Here is a 19,230-nt window from a genome sequence, read left to right on the forward strand (position 1 = left end):
GTTCTGACCGTTAGCTTCTTTGGGAAGGGACAAGGGGAAATACGAGATAAAAAATGGTGAATGCGGCAGATCTTGTGTTCACACTGTGGAATCGACAAATCCCACGCAAACTAGGGAACACATGCACGTCATAGCTTGATCGCGTAGATTCGTCGTCTTCGAGAAGTCTCGGAGAGCCGTTGCCATATTGCCCAATAATGAATGGTCCAATGAGCATTGTGAGATTGTAGGGTCTTATGTCGAGGGAAATGCTGGTCGTCGCAACCACGTTCCACTTGTTGTGTTGCCAAAATATTTTCTTTGGTACACGCTAAAGAAAAAAAACGGTATTCAAAGTGTTGTTTGCAGACGCAGGTTGTGAAGATAAAAGTACCGGCTCTTTAGATGCGCAAATCAAAGATACACATGCAAGTCTCTTTAAGCCAAAGATTTTTTTTTTTTTTTAAGTTTTAGGAAAACAGGCGAATATACTTGGGTCAATACAGTAAAGGCGGTTGTTGTGGTTTACAGAGGATCACCACGTCCGCTTGGTCTCGAGCTATGTTGTTGAATGTGTTGCCTTTCGTGCTGTTTTGTGCATATGAAAGTTTTCCACCCCTTTTTTTAATTTGTGACCCGACTTTTCACTTCTCTCGCTAGTTTAGTTCCGAAAATTCAGAAGGGACAAAGGCCTACACCTAATCTGAAATTAAAGGGCTCCATACGATCATTAGGCTAGTTCGTATATCTCGTGATACGATGGGACTAGAATTGTTATCGGAGATAATAAACCCGCGTGTCGTCTGTGTACTTTTATGTGATAAAATAAATGTGGATGATGTTAAGATGGTGTGATGCTGTTGGAAGGGTTTGAGTGATCCTTTAGGTCAGTACCGACCTAAAGAATTTGTAAGGTCCGATTAACTGGCTCCTATATTCGCGATCCAAGGTGCTTAAAGGGACCATGAAATGATTTTAAAATCTAATTTCATCCACCGCACGTCGTAAAAGGTGTGAAAAGAAACACAAAAACACAAAACTAGGGAGCCAAAAAAAATATTTGCTATAGAACTTTTAAAAGAAAACTGGACTCTTTTGCGACTTCTTTCCTTCGAAAGCTCTGCCTTTTCACTACGATGCATCCGCAGAAATGGAGCACGTCAGCCGAATCCACGTCGCCTATTGGGTAAGAGCCTACCTCACCAGCACCGCTATCGTAAACAATAAATAGCCGGCGAATGTTTCCTAAAAGTTTTGTTAAATAATATTCAGGCCCACATTTTGTAGCATAATTAGAGATGTGTGGCGAAAATTGCCAAATTTGATAATGCTGAGAGCCAAGCGCCATCTATCGTGTGGTAAACGAAGCAACTACTGCGCGTGCGCAGTAGGGCAGGGCTGGCAGGGCCGCCTTCAGAACGGTTGTTTCCTTTGGTTTCCTTCCTCTCAAAACTCTGACTGACTGAACGTTTATTTTTCTACGTGTTCATCTCGCGCGTGCCGATTCAAGCAGCAAGAAAAAAATTTACTTAAAACAGACCACGACGAACAAGAACGCTTTATCCACAAACACCCGAGAAGAGCGACAACAGCCGCGAATCGCGCTCCGACGAAGCTCTCAGAATATAGGCCTAGCAGGCACTCCGACTCGGCGCAGCGTTGCTTCGTCGCAAGACCGTCTGTCTGCCTGCGACCGGCTGGCGTGCTGAATGGAATATGCCCGCGCTACCCTTGTGGGGTACCCTTGTGGACCCTTCCTGTATAATAGTTTGATCGCTGACCTCAATTTTACGTTAAGAGGTGAGGTCAATCTCTTCCCCTTGTTTTCCGAGGCAGTGTTGACGAACACTCGTCGAAAAGGGACCCTCGTCGATTCTCTCTTCTTGTTTTGTGTGATATAGAGCTGAAATAAACGCTGTATGGATTACTTTCGTAACACGGTATGTACACTTTGTTATTGGTGTGCCATTTTTATCCTGACAGACTGCACGTCACTGTCGAGCTGTAACAGTTCGTGAGAGGTATACGTGCAATACCGGTCCAACCTTTCTTTGCCGAGTGTCGCGTCAGTATCGAGTTGCAATCGTAAAAGATCGGTCCCGAAGCGCTTACCAACAGCGCGAATACAGCACTTCCATCAAACGCGCGCGTCCGCTCGAGTGTTAGCAGGTATTTACGTGGCTCTTGCTGACACTCGTAGTTCAAACGTATCTTTTTTAACGTCGGCTCGCTCCTGCATCTCCGAGACCGCGAAAAACGCCGCGGCAATTTGTTTCCATCTACGTCGCTTTGCAAACGACTGACACTGGCCGCCTTTTGCCAACAATGACAGTTGGGTTGACTTCTGGAGTCTTCACCGGAAGACTCGCTGCACTTCCCAACAGGCATACCAGCGTATGGGACTAGACCCATGCTGTCGCTGTAGCGCAACATATCTCGTTGAATTTCGCTCAGCTGCGATGCGGCGATGAGAGGCGCCGATTCAGAAAATACATCGGTGACATCGGCGCAGTAAAACCTACCGGCGCACACCAACTCGTCGCCGCTAATGCTCCCATCTCCTACTGCCGAGAGAAGTTCCGGTTCCGGAAATAGCGTACGTCACGGCTTGTTTTGCGGTCAAGAAAAAGTCGATATCTCATTAATTTTTTGTGTAGAAGTTATTAAACCGAGACGAAAACGGATGCCTGTTCGGCATTCAGTGAACATTGACGGTTTAATGTAAAAGTTATCTGGAAAAAGTAAAAAAGTCATTTCATGGTCCCTTTAAATAAACCAGTTAGACCCCGCCCTCACATCCGTGCCTGTCCCCGCTTTCCCTGCCTCCAGGTGTTTAACGAAGGAAAGAAGTTACGCCGTGCGGCTTAAAGGAGCGATGCAACAATTTTTGTACTGTGCACAAATACCGCTTAAATCGGATCCCTAACGTTAATGACCTATGAAACACGCGTTCGTTTTTCACCCCACGCAATAGAAGTCCCAGAAAAAAATTTAAGAAAAACGAGCGGCGTTCACCCCCTCAACTCGCAGCCAGAACAAGCGGCCACGTGATCTGGAGCCGATTATATGCCGCCAGTGTTGATCATAGCCACGCGCAGGGGTTGGCAAAGCGCAGGACACGCGCTGAGTTCCAGACATTGTTATGGCTCGGCTGTTGTCGTCGTTGCAGCGATTGGACACGGGTCACAACCCGAATGCTTCTCGAGCTAGCAATTGTCACGAGCCCAAGTCGAGTGCCCACGCAATGCTCGGGTCCAATCTGTGAACCGCATTCAAATATCGTCACTTGGGTGTACTGCGATCCCCGAGTTACGTCATCAAATTTTGCAAAGGAGAGATTGAATGAAAATGATCGCTTTTGTCCTTGAAATTACACCACAACAAAGGAGTTTCTTGGCCAATGGTGTTGCGTGTGAGTATCCTTGAGTCCGAGGTGTGCCAGTAAGCAAGTGTAGAGAGAAAAACATTCCAATTGAATATCGTTGCACAGCTCCTTTAAGATCGGTGGTCTTCGTCATGGCTATTCGCGACTCCAGCGACCTATAGGGGGCGCCACCACCAAACAAACATGGCGGCTGAGTCCAGGTCGCGTCGGCTCGGCCGGGCCGCCTGAACAGGTGGCGCGTTCAATTTAACAGAGTTTCTTTTGTTTAATGCCCAATTTTATAGGTATTTGAACTGAGACGGTTAAGTGTAGCCGGTGCACATAAACTTGCAGAGCATAGTTTTGCTTTCCAAGAGTCTTTTTGTTCTTTTCGTGTCAAACTTTCGTTTTGGAGATTTCGTTCGAAACCGAAACTACGGGCTCTGGAGAGACGGTAATATACTAATCAGTTTTGATCATCTAAGGAAAGCGGCAATGACTGCAGAATTCTCCCACCGACAGTAATTTTCAGCCAACTCGCATGCCTCGACCATGCGACTTATCTGTCCGCGAAATCGAGCTTTTGTGCGTGTCCGCGTTTAAGAAACCGCTTCAGTCGTCTGCTCGGTCAACAACACAGGCTGCAGGAAAATTACGAAAATTAAGCACGCGCTTTTTGAGCCAAGGAGCATGTTAACCCGCCGGCACCCCCACTAAGCAGCTGATACTCGTATTTCAATTCAGGTTTTAGTAGCATTCGAGAAGTCATTTTGACGAGCGGGTTATGTATTATATTACGTACTATAGTCCCACCAAAGCGATATTAGTATATTCTTCGGTTTGAAATATGAGCTTAGTTAAATAGCTATTAGGTGAACTGCTGAATAAAAGTATATTTGACAAACAGAGAGATACTAAGTTAAACTTAGCCAAATGGTTCTAGCCGCTAGCACGGAGACGAATGCGGACAAACTGAAGAGAGTCTTCATTGGAGATTCACAGAGAACCTCTCTGCATTGAACTTGACTTCGAATCCGGAACGGAAAAAATTAGTATTTTTGCGGCCGGTCAGCCTGAGCAATGTAGACGTATATTGCTGCTGGCTTAATTCGACGGGGGTATAATATAAATATTGGAGGCGCGATAGATCATAATGCCGTGACAGCTTCTAACGTTGCGAGACGCGTGCCCCACCTTTTGAAAACAGATAATTTCCCTCATTCATAGTAAAACATATAAAATAGCGCAACAGAAACAAGGACAAGAAGTAAACAGGGCAGGCGCTCAGAAACAAGGACAAGAAGTAAACAGTACAGGCGCTCATTCATCATTTGCAGCGAGCAGGTTTTCCTGAATCAAGTAATTCCGAAATCAGCCCAACTCCTTCAGAGTGGTCCAGAGGATTGTTCGGCAAAAAGCAGCCAAGATGAATAGCCAACGCACCGACCGGCGTGGGTGGCTCAAACTTGAAGCTAATCGAACACAACCAAACTCAAAAGCAGTTATCGAACTTTCCCATTCATTTGACTGCAGCATTGGTGTTCCCTCTAGTGAAACACCTCGTCTGTTGTCCTCAGTCCACTGTTCTACATCCTTATAAAGAAACCCCTTATCAGTTACCAAGTAGTCGTCACTTTGAATGCGATTCGAGACAGACAAGAAATCAAAACGTTCTTCCGCGAATCCTCCCCATCCAAGAAATCGGAAACACGTGACGGAAGGAAACAATCTACTGAGGCTTCGCCACACTAATGAACACTCAGGGAAACTTCAGAAATTTTCGGGCCTCCGTGAAATTACACGGTTCGCCATCGCGCCGACAACACGTGTCCGCGAAAGCCACCAGAGACGCGGAGGGGCGCGGAGCGACCTGGACCGGCTGGTTCCCGGTTTTCCCGCTTGGTGGCGTCCGTTTTGCTGGAGTCGCGAATAGGGTTCTGTCTTTTCGGTTTTTATTTTTCTTCGAATTAAAAGGTGTTTTTTTGGAGATTATCTTTTTCCCACACAGATACGGTGTTTTTTTTTTGTTATAAAGTTCAATCTTGCCGTCAAAAAAAAAAAAATTAGGTTTTTTTGGAGCTTATGTTAAAGCAAATAGGACACAAGCATGGGATTCCACAAATTCCAACGAACGTATACGCATGACCCGAACATTTGAAAAAAACATCCCTGTACAGTCGAGAGAAAAAAAAAAATAGAATACACGAGATTAGATGTGTGGGTTTGAAGCAAGAAGCCTCGCGGCCATTCATTGGGGGTTGTGTTCAGGGTAAACACAAAGTAAAGCTGGAAGCTAAAACTTTCTCCCCATGAAGCTTTCTTTCTTTCCCCTATTAGATGACAGCTCCCATTCAGTTGTTTTCGCTATTTCCTCGATTTTTAACAAATCTGCTCGGGAGATAATTTTCTGGTTTTATCGGTATGTGCCGAAAGCATGGAGCCCTAGTTAGAACTTATAAGCCGTTTCCAAAAGATAACCGCAAACTTCCTCAAAAATATCCGCGCTAAAGAAACAGTGTTCGAAACCGCCCGCAAGCGTAAAGACGTCATTTTCATCCGCCATATAAAACTCGTGCACGTGGAAAAGTGGCGGCTCTTGTGTTCCTGAGAACGAAATCTTTGCACACAGATAGAACTCGATTTTGCCCGCATCATTACCAGACAAAAAAAAAAAAAAAAAAAAAAATATATATATATATATATATATATATAGCCAATGACGCGGCGAGTAGTAATAAAATTTAAACGCCAGAAAATGGGACAGCAAGTTTATGTAATCATGCACATGGTGGATAGGTTAGCTGCATGGATAGCTGGATAGATTGTAGGAAATCGCGTACCGCCGCCGATTCGCCGTTTCCCACGTGGTCCGTCAACAACCCGAGTCCAGCCTGGTTCTTTCACGGGAGCGGGATTCCGCTCCCAGTTTATTGGTACAAAAACACACAACACTACAAAACACTCAATCTAAAATACAAATACAAGTTACGTTACAAAAATATTTACAACCGCACGTTAAGCCCAACGCTAAACACAAAGAAGGCCTTAGGCCTCGCGCCCGCGATATCCTAGATCCGGTCGCCACCCACTTGCCTGCCTGCGTCTCGGTCTCGTTCGGAGTTCTTAGAGGCCTCTCGCCCCCTGCCCCACCGAGTATATATCTCGATGGGCGAGGAGGTTTCTCCTCGCCTGCCACGGGGGCGCCTGCAGCGCCCTCCAGTGGCTAGGAGAGAAAGCGGCGCGTCGGGAGCCGAATTCGAGATCCCGATCGACCCCGCGGCAACACGACCATGTGATCGTGTCGCGGCCAAGATTGGCCGAATGGTTTGATGGGCGCCCTCGTGAATTCACGGTGCGCCATACTCCCCTCTCCCAAAAATCGAAGTACGCCGGAATTCAGACGTACGGCTAGGCTGCTGGGAACACCGTCGCTTGGTTTGGCCTGGAGACCCCCCCACACGCACACACACACCGCTGGTCCCATGGGTCGTCCTCACTGAGGTCCATCAGTTCGCCTGAGACCTGGGGTGCGCGGCCGCCGCACACCTCACAGTAGACTTTGTCGACTTCGGCTTGGCGGCAACCTCCGGGGCAACGGGGTCCTTGAGCAGTGTGCCTGGCCACCATGAGACTGGCCCCCCCATGGAGTGGTGCACTGGAGAGGGACTGTGGTTGCGACCCAGCTGCGACCGCCCTCCCGGAACAATGCGGGGCTGGAAGTCCAGTGTCAATGAGAACTGCACACCGGCGTCCTGCGTGGCGTCGCGGACGTCCCACAAGGCTCCCCAAGCTGTGGTTCCTGCCGGGGAATACACTGCCAGAAGACGAGGAGTTCAGCCCAAGCTGGTGTTCGTCCAAACGGCGACTCATCCTCTTATCGTCTCCCAGGAGAGGATCACACCGAGCCGCGTCTCGAGGCAGCAGCCGCAGGGCCGATGACGCACAAGCTGGGGAAAGTCCAAGGCGCGCGCCCGGCGAGGGAGCAGTACCCCAACACCGACAGCAACGCCGCACAAACAAAAAAAGAAAAACATTCCACAGCAAAAACAAGAAACAAAAACTAACACTGAGGGTTCCGAGACACCCCTCCCCCACCCACTAAGAAAAACAAAAACACAATGCCGGGAACGCCGATTTCGGATCGTTCCCCCCTCTTCTTCCCTTTCCCGGGCCACGCACTCTACGAGGTTCCGATCCCATCGGGTTGCCTCCGGCTACGCGTGTTGTAGCTGTGCCGCGGTGGTCCCAGGAACTCCTGAGATCGTTGGTGCCCGCGAATGCCCCTTTGCGGCCGCTTGACCGGCTCATCCCCTTCCCTGGGGAAAAAGGGTTTCAGTTCGCCGATGTGAACTGTCCCGCGGACGAGATCAGAATTCTGGTCCCTCAGCGTGTATGTCAGTCGAGACTTCTTGGAATCGATGACAAAGGGGCCAACCCACTTGGGGGCCAACGCCGCCGAGAAAAACTTACTCGCATCGCTCTGCACGTGACTTCGCCGCAGAACGGTGTCGCCCACCTCGAACTGCGCATCGCGGTGCGCTTTGTCATAGGTGTTCTTCTGCTCCGCCCGCGCGCGAGCCCTGTTTCCGCGGGCGGCGTCCAGCGCCCGCGACAGTCGCTCTCTTGTGCGCGTCGCGAAATCCTCGTGCGAGGGCACCGCTCTGGCCGCGCTCTGTCGCGGGCGAAGAACCGCATCGGTCGGCGTAGAGAGTTCTCTGCCGAAGTTCAAAAGCGCCGGCGTGAACCCAGTGCTGCGGTTGAGGTTGGACCGCAATGCAAACGAAATCGAATCCAAGTGCAGATCCCAGTCCCGCTGCTTACGAGCATACGCCCCGAGCAGCGGTTTGATGTCGCGGTTCCGCCGCTCGGTCACATTTGCTTGTGGATGGTAACACGAAGTCTTACAATGCTTAATCCCGAGGGCCTGGCAGGTTGCCGCGAAGACTTTCGAGCAAAATATCGAGGCGTTGTCACTCACCAGTCTCTCGGGGAACCCGTAGCGACACCAGACTTCGGACAGCCTGCTCAGGACTCCCTTGGCTGTCACCTTCCGCATCGGAAACATCTCGACGAATCCGGTGAAGTGGCAAGTGACTACCAACACATGTTGATAGCCTCCGCTTGACCGCGGCAGGGGTCCCATCAAGTCGCAGGCCGCGATCTCCCATGGCCGCGTACTCACGATGGGCTCGAGCAGGCCGGGTGGTCTGCCGCCCCTGGGCTTGCGCTCTTGGCACACTGCGCAGCTACGGACATAACGGCACAGCTGCCCCTTCATGCCCGGCCAGGTAGCGAAACGGCGCAGCTTATGCCACGACTTCGGTGCACTGCCGTGACCGTCCGCATCGTGGTAGTGACGCAGCGCTGCCACTCTGAGATCGCGGGGAATCACGGTCTTGAACGACTCACTTGAATCGCTCTCTTCCGGGAAGTAGCGCAGCAGGACGCCGTCCCCATCGATCAGGTAAGATTCCAGCTCACCTGCTTCGATGTCTGACTCCTGGGCGATGGCACTTGGCCCTCTCGGTGTTCCGGAGTGCCGGAGCGTCTTTTCGCCCGTCTGGTCAGGATCCATCTCTTGCCTGAGCCGGTCGAAGATAGCGCGACAAAACGAATCGCTCTGCTGCGCTTCGTACAGCTCCGTTCGGTTGAACGCCGGTCACAGTGAGGTAATCGCCTCAGCCAGCTGCGCGACGCCGCCACAGTGGGGAGCGGAGCGCGAGGCGGGATTTCCCGTCTCCTGGGGGATGGCTCCGCCTCTGTAGTCTGCTGCCTCGCGCGGTGGGGGATCCACGGGTGCGCGGGAGAGGGCGTCGGCCACCACATTTGTCGTGCCCTTCCGGTACCGAATTCGGTACTCGTACTTCTGCAGTGTCAAGGCCCAGCGCGCCAGTCTTCCGGTGGGTTCCTTGATTCGGGAGAGCCACGCGAGGGCCATATGGTCCGTCTCGATCGTGAATTCCGTCCCCTCGACATAATGATCGAACTTCTTAAGAGCAAAAATGATGGCGAGGCATTCGCGCTCACTCACCGTGTAGTTCTTCTCTGCCGGGTTCAGCGCCCGGCTGGCAAATGCCACCGGGCGGATCTCTCCCTCGGTCTCCTGCAAGAGCACCGCGCCGAGTCCCTGGTCGCTGGCGTCCGTCTGGATCGTGAAGGGCCTATTCAGGTCTGGCAGTTTGAGGGATGCTGTACGCGCCAAGGCCTCGGTCAGCTGGAGGAACGCCTCCTCCTGCGGCGCCTCCCAGCTCCAGGGAGCCGCTTTCCTCAGCAATTGCGTGAGGGGTGCCTGCATGGCTGCGCAGTTCGGGATGTAGGCTCGGTAGTATCCTATCATGCCGAGAAAACGGCGCACTCCCCCGACATCGGTAGGGACTGGGAACTCCAAGATCGCCCGCAACTTGTCCGCGTCGGGGGAAACTTTTCCTCTCTCGATCCGGAATCCCAACAAGCTGATCTCAGAAGCTCCAATTTGGGCTTTAGTCGGGTTAAGTGTGAGGCCGGCGATCCGCAATTTGCGCAACACGTCCTCGAGGTGACGAAGGTGGTCCTCGAAAGTTTCCGAGTACACAATGATGTCGTCCAGGTACGCGAGCGCGTGCTGCCACTTGGCATCTCCGAGCACCCCGTCGATCAACCGCTGAAATGTCATCGGTGCCCCTGTTAATCCGAACGGCATCCGAGTGAACTCGAACAAGCCTCGGTGACACACGAATGCAGTTTTGCTTTCGTCGCCCGGGCTCATCTCCACTTGGAGGTAGCCTTTGCTTGCGTCGAGGGTAGTGAAATACTTCGCCTTCCCCAGATTCGAGATGATTTCTTCGATGCTCGGAAATGGATACGCATCTTTTACGGTCACCGCGTTCAAGCGCCGATAATCGACGCAGAGTCTCGATGTTCCGTTCTTCTTGGGCACCAAAACCACCGGGAATCCCCAGGGGCCTGATGACCGGCGAATGATTCCCGACTTCAGGAGCTCATCGACTGCGGCATCTATCGCTTTTCGCTTCGCCAGGCTCACAGGACGCGGATTGGACTTCCAAGGGCGTGCGTCCCCAGTTTCAATGCGATGTTGCACCTGCTTAGTGCAGCCCGGCTGTTCGGTGAACATTTCGTCAAAGTTGTGCAGCAAAGCCGCCAACCTCTCTCGCTCTGGTCGAGACAGTCCATCGGCATTGGCCAACGGGTGGCCCATTCCGTCGCAGTGCTCGGCGGAGCTCGGAGTTGGGTGACTCATGGCGTCGTCGCGGTCGGTTCTTTCCTGTTCTGTCGCTTTTCCCAGCGCTGCCGCCATGGCCCCCATGGAGTGCTCTCGGAAACTTGAAAGGGGTGCATGTGCCCCCTCTCGGTACCCGCCACTTGCCACGTCAATGATGATGCCGGTGTGGGCCAGGAAATCCCGTCCCAGAATGATGGGCACTGTCAGCCCGGCCAAATGGACGAACCGCTGTCTCTGCGCCCGTTGATTCCAACGTACCACGAGACGCACTGCACCCCTCGAGGTCGTCGACCCACAAGCCAACTGGAAAGTGGTCTCCCCATGCCTCACCCGAACGGACTTCTGTTGGAGATGCCTGAGGACCTCGTCCCCAATTAGCGACGCACTAGCCCCGCTATCCAGAAGAGCTGCGAACTCCTTTCCCGCCACCGTCAGGGAAATAAATGGGGCCGCGGTGCTTGTCACTGTTCCGACTCGATACGCCGTCGGCACGCACACAGTCGATGGGGTGTCGGGGACCCGCTCGTTGGTCTGTTTCGCCGCCGATAACTTTATCGGCGGCCTCCTCCGTTTCCCGGTATCTCCCTTGAGCAGTCGCGCCTATAGTGCCCGATTTCGTGGCACCGAAAGCAGCGGCCTCGCCAACCTGGGATAGGACTCTCCCCAGTGGGACGTGCGATGCGCTCACCCCTTTGTGGCAGCGGGTCAGCGGCAGACTGCTCCTGGGCTGCGGCGATCCGTGGTGCGCCGGTCGGCCGGAATTCCGCCGCGTGGACGGCCGCGCTCCCTCCTCGGCGTGATCCTGGCTCCAAGGCGTCATCTGTGAGCTCCCAGGGATTCCCGCTCGGCTCCCCGCTGGCCGCCGCCATTGCGGCTTCCCCCCGTCGACACCCACGTGGCACCGGCCCGTGCCACGCGCATCGGGGTTCGAGCGTGTCGATTGGAGCTGGGGGAAGGTGGTACCTGCGCTCCGCCAGTATGTCGGCCTGAACCTTGCGCGCCTCCTGTGCGAGCTCACTCAGACTTCCGAATGGGCGCCCACGCAGATACCGCGAAAAGGTGGGATGCGCCTGCCTCACCACCCGCTCGACCTGCTCCTGGTTCGTAGCATTCGGATCGGCGATCTGCAGGAGTTCCTGCATTGCCCGCAGGTACTCAGCAAAGGGCTCAGCGGGAGCCTGCGTTCTTTCCTCCAGTTCCCTGCGCATTCTTGGCAGGTAGTCTGCCGGCAAGAACTCTTGCCGGAAGAGGGCCGTGAACTCGTCGAGTGTTCCGGCTGACTCGCCCACAAGGCGATGCCACCTGGCTGCTGGGCCTACGAGAGCCACCGGCAGAACCCTGCCTAGCGTCTCCGTCTCGGTCAGGCCGGTAGCCTTCCGATATCGCTGGATTTCCAGCAAGAAGTCGGTCGCGCTCAGAGCTCGATCGCTGTGTCCGCTGTACTCCGGCACCGGAATGCGGATGAGGGTTTTTGGCGGTGGCGTTTGCCTCTGCATGCTCTGTAAGGCCTGAGCGAACGCCGCAACCAACGCCGTGGATTCACGGGACATCTCCGTGCTTTGCGGCATAGACACTACTGGCGATACCGTCGGCGTTTCCGGACTCCGCACTACGGTCATCTCCGCGGCGTTCCCCTCCGCCAAGCCCGAGAGCCGTCGCTCTTTTTCCGCTTGCGTCGTCGCGACGTCAGCCAAAAACATTAAATCTGTTAGCGCGAAATTACCCGCGGCCATCCCGAACACTTGTTTGGACGTGCCTTTTCCAACTTCAAAGTGCCGCGGTATAGACCCGCCAACCAGGGGGACCGCCCCGCGTGAACTTTCACGCAGTGTCGTCGACGGACGTTGGGACCGTAATTACGGCTCGCCTGCCCCAACGTTGATGCGCCATTTGTAGGAAATCGCGTACCGCCGCCGATTCGCCGTTTCCCACGTGGTCCGTCAACAACCCGAGTCCAGCCTGGTTCTTTCACGGGAGCGGGATTCCGCTCCCAGTTTATTGGTACAAAAACACACAACACTACAAAACACTCAATCTAAAATACAAATACAAGTTACGTTACAAAAATATTTACAACCGCACGTTAAGCCCAACGCTAAACACAAAGAAGGCCTTAGGCCTCGCGCCCGCGATATCCTAGATCCGGTCGCCACCCACTTGCCTGCCTGCGTCTCGGTCTCGTTCGGAGTTCTTAGAGGCCTCTCGCCCCCTGCCCCACCGAGTATATATCTCGATGGGCGAGGAGGTTTCTCCTCGCCTGCCACGGGGGCGCCTGCAGCGCCCTCCAGTGGCTAGGAGAGAAAGCGGCGCGTCGGGAGCCGAATTCGAGATCCCGATCGACCCCGCGGCAACACGACCATGTGATCGTGTCGCGGCCAAGATTGGCCGAATGGTTTGATGGGCGCCCTCGTGAATTCACGGTGCGCCATAAGATCTATCTACAGTTAGGTATAAATCTACAGGGTTAGATCGGGTGAAAAAAAACAGTTTTTTTCGGCCCGCATAAGCAAACTAAGCATTGCAGAAAGCTGAGACTCTGAGCATGGGACGCTATAGCAATGGTAATATAATTCAAACTTTTGACCACATGATGTTACCTGGATAACGACGAAAAATCAAAATTTCTCTGAGCCGAATCCACCTAAGCCTAATATTCATCAATCCTAAATTTGGGGTTGTGGGCGCGTGTAGCATCTATTTCAGTGACAATATTTCTTCACTTGTACAGTTGCTACGGGCGCGCACAACCTTGAACTTCGGTTTGATGACTATTAGGCTCAGGTGGAGTCCGCTCCTAGAGACATTTCTGTTTTTCTTTCGTACCCAGGTAACGTCATGTGCTCAAACTTATGCATTTTATCACCACCCGCTAGCGTCGCATTCTCACAGAGTTTCAGCTTTCTGCGACGCGTCGTTTTATTTTCTGTGCCCCGGTAGATCAACCAGATGAGCAACGCTTAGAGTATCGGCGCTGTATTTCTCGATTTGCTCGTGGGCATTGCGATTTTGGAGCTCAGTGCAGAATAGCGATCGTTGCGACAGGAAAATGCAAATGTTCGAGCTTCAGGTAGGTTGTCAGAAAGCTCAAGGTAAGATCGGAGTGCTCTCACACGAACTGTTTTTCACATTTCTGGGGGTCAGAAAAGCGTTTTCAGCGATTTCCGCTAAAGCTGGAGCCTTGGATCGCGAATATAGGAGCCAGTTAATCGGACCTTACAAATTCTTTAGGTCGATACTGACCTCAAGAATCACTTAAACCCTTCCAACAACATCACACCATCTCGACAACATCTACATTTATTTTATCATATAAAACTACACAGACGAAACACGGGTTTATTATCTCCGATAACGGGTCTAATCGCATCACATCGCGAGATATACGAACTAGCGTCTGGATCGTAAGCAACCCTTCAATTTTAAATTAGGTATAGGCCTTCGTTATAGTTGGCAGATAACTGCCAACTATGACTTTAGGCATCAAGATAATTGAAGTGTGGTGAATCTGAAGCTTACATAGCGAACTTAGATAGATGAATAGACGAAGGAATTTACAGGGAGAAAAAAAGAAAGAAAGGAAAGGAAACGATGCGAAAGGTCCGAGCGCAGTCGACCGTTTGGAAAGCCTGTTGGCCGTCGTAAATTTCCGTCCCGCACGCGGCTGACTTGACGAGCGGCAAAGTGGCTCACTCGGCCGGGGAACCTAATCTCATAATGCGGGCGTCCACGCGCGAATCATTAAAAGTGGCGCCTCCTTTCGAAGGAGGCCAGGCGCGGTAATACGATCCGACTAGCACTTCCTTCATCCCCGTTTGTCCTCGAGCTGACGGTGCGGTGGAAACTACGCGCTAGCCAAACCACTCAACCGCCTCGCTGTCTTCACCTGACCCAGCTCTCCCTGTGGCTGGATATGGGCGGGAGAAGCGCGATCACGTGACGAAAGATGGCGTACGATTGGTCCAACAACCGTCGTAGCTTCCACCGCACTGTCAGCTAAGGGGTGAACGGACGGGATGCATATATCTTGCCGCGATCCACCGGCCGCGAAGAGGCTGCGCCAACTTCGACTCGCTGAATAATGAAAGCGACTCTCTGGAACCGGAACCCTTGCTGCTCCCTCCACGAGCTCATCGGACATGCCGAGCTAAGCCGAAAGAAAGCCGAATCGGAAGCAGATGGACGCCACGAGCGCATGGCTGGTGAGGCCCGCTTCAGACAGGGCAACTTTTCCAGCAATTTCGGGGTTGCTGGCGGGTTATTCCCTAGCTTTCCCTAAATCGACACGAATTGCTGAGATCGGGTTCGGCTCGAAACGGACGAGCAACTCGAATAACTCGAGCCCTTTGAAGCGGCAGCAGCCAATCAGGGGCACGATATGTCCACGTGACACCCCCGCGGTGGTGATGATGACCGCTAAAGACTTGGTTCTTGTTTGAAATAGATCGCTTTCGGAAATAAACCTTTTCAGAAAGATGCGTTAGTATTCTCAGCGCTATTCAAATATATAAAAGCACGTTTTCACCGCGTAGCTGTGCGTCTAAATAATGCAAGAAATTTAAAACTGAATGACGATGATGGCAAGTGGTAGCAATTCGGTTGCTGCGTGTGAACGCGGGCGGCCAGTGTTGCTGGTGTTGTGACATCAAGTTGCTGTGGGAAATTGCCCTGTCTGAAGCGGGCCTGACGGGATAGCGTCCCGAGCAACTAATAAATTACGCTTTAAAAAAAAAAAAAAGCCATTTTAGCCACTTGCCCGAAGTGTTGCCTCAAATCACCGGAAACGTTTTTCCACGTCCTTGAAAATTTCCACTTAGTCCGCGACAGAGTGAAACGATATCGTCTGAGCTTTCTTGACAACGTGTCGAAAAATCGCGAATGTTAAATGTTCGAGTCGTAAGGATCACCTATTCCGCCTGCCCTGCAAATAAGCGCCGAAGTTGCGGCACCTACGAAACAATCGAGTGACTTTAGAGAGAGCCACGCATGGAGTAAGGAGTGCAGGACTGCAGGTACCTTCCCGTTGTGGGCGTACTCGAAACCGTCCGGCTTGCACTCGTGCGAGCGGATGATCCAGTCGAGCTTGTGCCTCCTGAGGAAGGCCGCCGTCACGTCCGGCCCGAAGAAGCTGCCGCCGCCCCGCATCTCGTTGGGCCGGCAGCCCGGCTGAGGCCGAGGGTCGCTCCACAGCAGGTCCACCAACTGCCGATGGATTATCTTATGTTGATCGATAGATTGATTGATTGTCAGGATTCAGGTCCACCAACTGCCGATTGATTATCTTATGTTGATCGATAGATTGATTGATTGTCAGGATTCAGGTCCACCAACTGCCGATTGATTGATCGATTGATTGTCACAGCAGGTCTACCTACTGCCGACAGTGCGAGAATAGAGATGATAGTGATTATACAACCCTATTCATTTATTAATTTGATTAATTGATTGACTGACCGGCTATGCTTGATTGAGCGATGAACTGCCACACCAGGTTCACGAACCGCCGACCGCCAACTGGTTGTACAGATCTAGAGTAATTATACTTCGTGATCGATCAACTGATTTACTTGATTGATTGATTGACGGACCTACAAACCAATTGACTGATTGATTGATCAAATGCAACTGCAGGTTCACGAACTGTCGAACGCAAAAAGAGTATAGAGATATATAGTGGATATATATTCCCTGTTTGATCACTGATTCACTCGATTGGTTGATTCACAGACCGACAGACTAACTGATTGGTTGATCAAGTGCCACTGCAGGTTCACTAACTGCCGAGCACGGGCACAGTGGATTTATAGTACAGGGTGAGATCGCAAAAATGAAACCGGGTTTTTTTAGCCCGAATGAATAAACTACGCATCACAAAAAGCTGGAACTCCGTGAGAATGTGATGCTAGCGGTGGCGATAAAGTGCGAAAGTTTGAGCTCATGATATTACCTGGAAGAAGAAATACAAGAGGAAAACAAAAATTATCCGTGAGCCGATGTTCACCTAAGCCACCAAATTGATTTAAGATTATGTGTGCCTGTAGCAATTAGGTCAGTGAAAATCTTGTCAGCAAGAAAGAAAACGATATCGTCTTTCTAACTGACAAGTTTCTTCCCTCAAATAAATACTACAGGTGCACACTTTCTCAAACATCGGTATTATGCAAATTAGGCTAAGGTGGATGTCGGCTCATAAAAATATACTTGTTTTCCTTTTGTATCTTTTGAACCAGCGAACGTCATGTGCTCAAAGTTTTGCACTTCACCACCACCACTAGCGTCACCTTCTCCCAGAGTTTCAGCTCTCTGCGATACGTGGTTTATTTACGTGGTCCGAAACATCAGGTTTCATTTTCTGAAGCTCACCCTGTAGTTGACTTGACTGACTGACAGACAGATTGGTAGACTGATTGCTTGATTGATTGATTGATTGAAGTCCCTTACCGCCCTCTAGGATGTTTCTAGTTCTCGCGTGCGAAATAGAGCACTACATTATCCCATCATGTCATGACCTACCTGCCTCCATTCGTTTGCGTTGTAACCACTGTGATGAAGCGGTGGTTGCAGCACCGTCACGAACTGCAACAAAAACGGGAAAGAAAGAAAAGACACTGTTTGAGTCTGCGCCATGTTACGCGCATAAGATTAAGGCTGCGCCGGTATATCAGGAGTACCACCAACATGTTCGCCCTTGTTTCTTTTTCTTTGTAAAAGACGCGTGTAACTAAGTTTTTCTACGTCGTTAGGCTTCAGGAGGCCGAAACTAAGACTTCTCAGTAAAAGTATTTCTTAAGAAATTTAAACTTCTGTCATTCTTTTTCTTCTTCTTACCACCAGTCCCAACACGGTCGGTTAAACGCCGCTATTAGCCCCGAGAGCGAACACAAGCGTCGCTGCGGTCGCCGCGCTCTGATTGGGTGAGGCGTACCGTGACGTCAGGGCGAGTACTCTGCTCCGCGATCTCGCATCGGCTCGCTTCCCAGCACCGGTTTCTTGGTTTGGCGATGTGCGCCGCAAGCTCTTCGAGGAGCTGGACATCGTTTTCCCGGTGTACAAGACGTTAAGTTAGGCCGATATTGACGTGCTCCCGTACATTTTATAAGCCTGCTCGTCCCCTTTACCTTTAAAATTGGGTTACAAATCCCGAAAGCAATCGACGGAGGCAATTTTGCGAGGAATCGGTGAAGCGGTGCCGCAAGTGTTTCAGACGCTGGAATTCTGTTCCTTGCACGTTCATCATTCAGGACGATATTACATCCCGCTTTCAAGGCATTTGAAGTAACATTTATATAATGGGCCTTTGGGTGGTCGGCAAATGAGCTCGCGACTCCGACTTTGCGCTGCCACTCTGCATGCGCTGGTTCGCAGATGTTTCAAAGGCCCTGTGTCTGATTATCTTTGAAGTGCTCATGGAACAGGGTTGTCTTACATAAATGTAGCTTCTTCGTGAATTAATTATATAGTTTATACATGTATGCAGGCATATTTCTTAAAAGATTCCCAATTACTGGAAATTAGTTTGTATGGTAGCAGCAAAGACGGCCGAATTGCCTCCAGTTGCCTGTATGCTATGTATTGAACTGCCCAAAATATGCACAGCAATAGTGCCGTAATTTGGAATGTTTATATTTTTTCCTGACATTTTTATTCCAGCCTTGGGTATTCAGAAAATACACCGTTTAGTCTGAATTGTCATTTCCAAGTAAAAGAGACACTGCTGCAGGTCTCCAAAAGCTTCCTCAGCCTCCAAGTTCCCTACAGCTGGACTCTCTGACAACAGAGGAAAGCAGGAGTAAAAGCAAGGATTCGAACGTCTGTCCAGTGGTAGATGCAGCACTATGTAGTAGCATAAAATGTGGAACCTGTGAATGGCGACAGTCTGCGTGAGAAAAGCTTCTGGTATATTAGCTTCAGTACATTTCGGTTTAAGTAAAATCTCAATTTTAGGACTTAATGGACTAATAACGAGCTAGACACCTTCGCCTACGTTTGTTATACATTACTTGAGGGTTGATATAAACAAGTCCACAGATACCACCCGTGTATTCCATTGAAATACTATCCGAATCCAGCAAAGGTCAAATGCGAGCAATGTATATAATAAATGTTCCTTGTTTTTTTTTCCTTTGCCCCTGCACTTGGGCTGTCTTACTTGTGATTCTCTCCCCATGGCCCAGACTGTATTTAGCATGTTGCTCGAGCAGCATGCAGCTTTTCTGCTTCAGCGATCTTGTTTAAAAACGGAGACACAAAAAAAAAATAGTATACGTAACCTGCCAATTCATCCTAACCATCAGCAGCGTTTATTGTGTGAGATGTAAATCTATAGTGATGCTCCTGCAATTGTGGCCATATTTGTGTATTTTCATATACCAGCTCCGATTCATGCGTTGCCTGCCCTGTCTACCATGCTTAAAATGTTGTTTGAAGTTTCGCCTGTAGCTACAAGCCATACCTCAATAAAGGCACATATAAACGGTTATACTTCCTACGAAAAACATGCCAGAAAAAAAAATATAGAAACGAGCGCGCCGACAGCTAGCGTCGTCACAGCCTCCACAGGGCGAACGGCGCGAGTCGGGGAGAAATTCACTCCTCGCCGTGACGTCACCCCGGTTTGCCGTAAGGGGGCGCCACGCGAACTTCTCGCGGCTAATATTGCGCATGCTCACTC

At 51.0% G+C, this 19,230-nt stretch overlaps 1 protein-coding gene across 1 annotated transcript in view; it reads right to left on the reverse strand.

The window, feature by feature from the left end:
* LOC8027243 (serine/threonine-protein phosphatase with EF-hands 2) overlaps positions 1-19,230 on the reverse strand; it is a 111,737-nt gene that overhangs the window by 16,980 nt on the left and 75,527 nt on the right. The window contains exons 9-10 of the mRNA XM_042289655.1: positions 17,073-17,135; positions 15,576-15,761 (exon numbers count right to left, since the gene is read on the reverse strand). Coding sequence (XP_042145589.1) covers positions 15,576-15,761; positions 17,073-17,135 — 249 coding nt within the window. The remainder of the gene's footprint in view (positions 1-15,575; positions 15,762-17,072; positions 17,136-19,230) is intronic.

Source organism: Ixodes scapularis, unplaced genomic scaffold, assembly GCF_016920785.2.
Source record: "Ixodes scapularis isolate PalLabHiFi unplaced genomic scaffold, ASM1692078v2 PGA_scaffold13__105_contigs__length_92229423, whole genome shotgun sequence".
Classification (NCBI taxonomy): Eukaryota; Metazoa; Arthropoda; class Arachnida; order Ixodida; family Ixodidae; genus Ixodes; species Ixodes scapularis.